Raw genomic sequence first — 1,093 nt, 5'->3', positions numbered from 1 at the left:
CTTCCCCTACACTGGGCGAGAGCAAGGACACACACTGGACAAACAGGAGGGGACAGAAGAGGAATGGGAAGAACATCAGAAGGGAAAGGCAGGCAGCCTGGGCTGGAAAAGGAGCAGGGCTTGAGATGTCCTTCACAGGCAGAGAGTGACAGGCCATTCCCTATAGCCACCGGCACCCTCGTGCTGCGTCCCCAGTGGCACACGGAGCCGGCCGCAGTCACGCACGCCGGAGCTGAAGCCACACCGTGCCCACCCGCCCTCCCTTGGCGTGGGCTCCGCAGCCCGGGAGCCGTCTCCGCTCGGAGCGGGAGGCCCGAGCGCTCCCCGCCGGTTTCGTTCAGAGCTGACTCAGTAGGGAAATGTCACCGCTGAGTCACCGACGTGCCGTAGGTGTTCCTGGGGCCCGGCCCTGCTCCATTCCTGCCATCTGGCAGGTGGCAATGCAGAAGGTGATATTCACACCCACACCTCCCAGCGCTGAGGGGGTGGAGGGGTGGAAAACACAGGGGAATAAAGTAAAAAAAAAAAAAAAAAAATTAAATAAAATAGAAAAAGAGCTGCACACAGCGATTCCTGCCCACGCTGCAGCACCCCAGGCGCACGGCTCTGCACAGCCCAGCAAGGGAGACCGCGAGGTGGAGAAGCACCGGGCACCTGAGCAACTCCTTCCTCCCAGCCGCGGATCACCTCCTGCTTGCCCATCACGAACTTGAACGGCTTGTTCCTGTCGCGGGAGGAATCAAACTTCTTCCCATCCTCCAGCATCCCTGGGGAGAGAGGGAGGGAGACAATGGTGACACGGGGACAGAGCCACGCACGCCTGCGTGCAACAGGCTGTGACCTGGCAGCCCGAGCGGGTGACAGTCACCCCTGGGAGAGCTCACATGGCCCTGAGTCAAAGCCTCCTTTCCCCTGGGGAAACACCTGCGTGGGGCAGCCTGGAGGGGGAAACCCCCACCAGCACCCCCCAGGGCATCATCCAGCCTGGCAGGATTGCTCCTGCTCCTGGCTGCTTCAACCTGGTTGTCAGGCTCTGGAATGGGCTGCCCAGGGAGGTGGTCGAGTCCCCATCCCTGGGGGTATTTAAAAGCAG

General features: G+C 61.5%; 1 protein-coding gene across 1 annotated transcript in view; it reads right to left on the bottom strand.

Moving 5' to 3' along the window:
* The window catches only part of LOC118451880 (peptidyl-prolyl cis-trans isomerase FKBP1A), a 1,888-nt gene extending 1,084 nt beyond the window's left edge, over nt 1-804 (bottom strand). The window contains exon 1 of the mRNA XM_035890368.1: nt 652-804. Within this exon, the coding sequence (XP_035746261.1) occupies nt 652-765 (114 nt within the window). The 5' untranslated portion in view covers nt 766-804. The remainder of the gene's footprint in view (nt 1-651) is intronic.
* Between the last annotated feature and the right edge of the window lie 289 nt (nt 805-1,093).

Source organism: Egretta garzetta, unplaced genomic scaffold (assembly GCF_000687185.1).
Source record: "Egretta garzetta isolate BGI_Z169 unplaced genomic scaffold, ASM68718v1 scaffold223, whole genome shotgun sequence".
NCBI classification, from domain to species: Eukaryota; Metazoa; Chordata; class Aves; order Pelecaniformes; family Ardeidae; genus Egretta; species Egretta garzetta.
Note: the sequence above shows the minus strand (reverse complement) of the source record. Positions and strands in the feature narration are given on the sequence as shown.